Here is a 1,614-nt window from a genome sequence, read left to right on the forward strand (position 1 = left end):
GACTTGATGAATGTCGGCCCACTCTCCATCCTAAGCAGCCCAAGCATATCATACTTGAGGTCTTCTTTCAGCATCACAATAGTTAACTGCAGCATCAGCTGCTAGCAGCCCCAATTGGTCCCAACAAGCCCATACTCCTCCTAGTCTACCTGATTCAAACACTCAGCATCACCATCTATCCACACACATCATCCCAAAACCATCATCTACCCCACTATTCACACACCATTTTTCAGCACATCCCCCACCTCAAAAATCCAGATCAATCTACAATTACACCTCCATTTTTTTTCCTTTTTTTTTTCCTTACTCCACAGGGGGTTTATATTATTTTTCTACCACCCTGTTCCACAATACAGGGGTTTATATTATTTTTCTACCACCTGTCTTCAGGTCTCATATTTTCCTTCTTTTTTTTTTCTTTTTTTTTTCCCTTTTTTTTTTTTTTTTTTCTTTTTTCCATAGGGGGTTTTTATTATTTTTCTACCACCCTATTTTCATATCTACAGGGGTTTATATTATTTTTCTACCACCTGTTTTCACAAGACCTTTTTTTTTTTTCTTTTTTTTTTTTCCTCCACTTCAAAACAGCCCTCACAATTTCAACCTTTCAGGTGCATTGTGGGCCAAATATTTGCTGGCCAGGCTGTATCAACCAGGGGAATAGGCCAAACATTTGCCTATACACCAAGAATTTGATGCTATTTCTCACCTCATCCACTTGCAGCTGCACCCCTTCAAATACAAGTCTGTTTCTAGCCTTCCATATGAAGTATGTTGTGCATGCTATTGTCAGTAGCCTACCTTTGCTTCCAATAGTCTTACCTCTGCCCTTCTTCTTCTCTTCTTTCAAAGTCAAAATTAGAGATCCTTGAGCTCTTTTGATCCCCATCCAAGTTCTAATCTGAGTCCATATATCCTGAGTGACAGAGCATTGAAAGAATAGGTGCTGCACACTATCCTCAGCTGCATTACAGAGGGGGCATTGTGTGTTGGCTAGCATATAAGCTAATCTATTTCTGGTCCGTAGCTTCTCCCTAATGCACATCCACATGTTAAATGAATATTTTGGAGGCAAGAATTGCTTCCAAATCAGCTTCCCCTACCACTGTGGCTCTTCTTTTTCCTCAGCCACTCAAAGGCCTTTTTTGTGCTAAATCTGCCCCCTTTTGCCCATTCCTCAAGCAGCAGCACAACAGCATCTACTGACCCTGCCCTGTCCACTAACTGTTGTCTTATGCTAGTAATAGCCTTCAAAAGAGGATTTGAATCCCTCTTTGGCTGCCACTCCCAAAAGCCCTCATTTGTGAAGTAGTATGTATGCATCCACTGGATCCATAAAGAGTCCTTTTTTTAGTGTATGTTCCATACTTCTTTCATGAGCATGGCAGAATTCCAATCTTCTAAGTCTTTGACCCCCAAACCTCCCTCAGATTTTGGAAAGCATGCCTCTTTCCACTCCACTGCTCCAATTCTAGACTGCCAAAGGTAAATGCTGCACATCCTTTCAATCTTGTGTATCACTTCTTTTGGCAGTTTAAAGATGCCTAGCCAATAGCACACAAGCCCATGTATGACTGTGCTGATCAGCTCCAATCTGCCTGCATAGGATAG

General features: G+C 41.4%; 1 protein-coding gene across 1 annotated transcript; it reads right to left on the reverse strand.

Moving 5' to 3' along the window:
• Positions 1 to 610: 610 nt before the first annotated feature.
• Positions 611 to 1,054, reverse strand: LOC148772934 (uncharacterized). The gene has a single exon (XM_088823115.1). It carries the CDS (start codon positions 1,052 to 1,054, stop codon positions 611 to 613), a length of 444 nt encoding a protein of 147 aa, XP_088679241.1.
• Between the last annotated feature and the right edge of the window lie 560 nt (positions 1,055 to 1,614).

The sequence above is a fragment of the Erythranthe guttata genome, chromosome 1, assembly GCF_056151865.1.
Source record: "Erythranthe guttata isolate IM_541 chromosome 1, IM_541, whole genome shotgun sequence".
Lineage (NCBI taxonomy): Eukaryota > Viridiplantae > Streptophyta > Magnoliopsida > Lamiales > Phrymaceae > Erythranthe > Erythranthe guttata.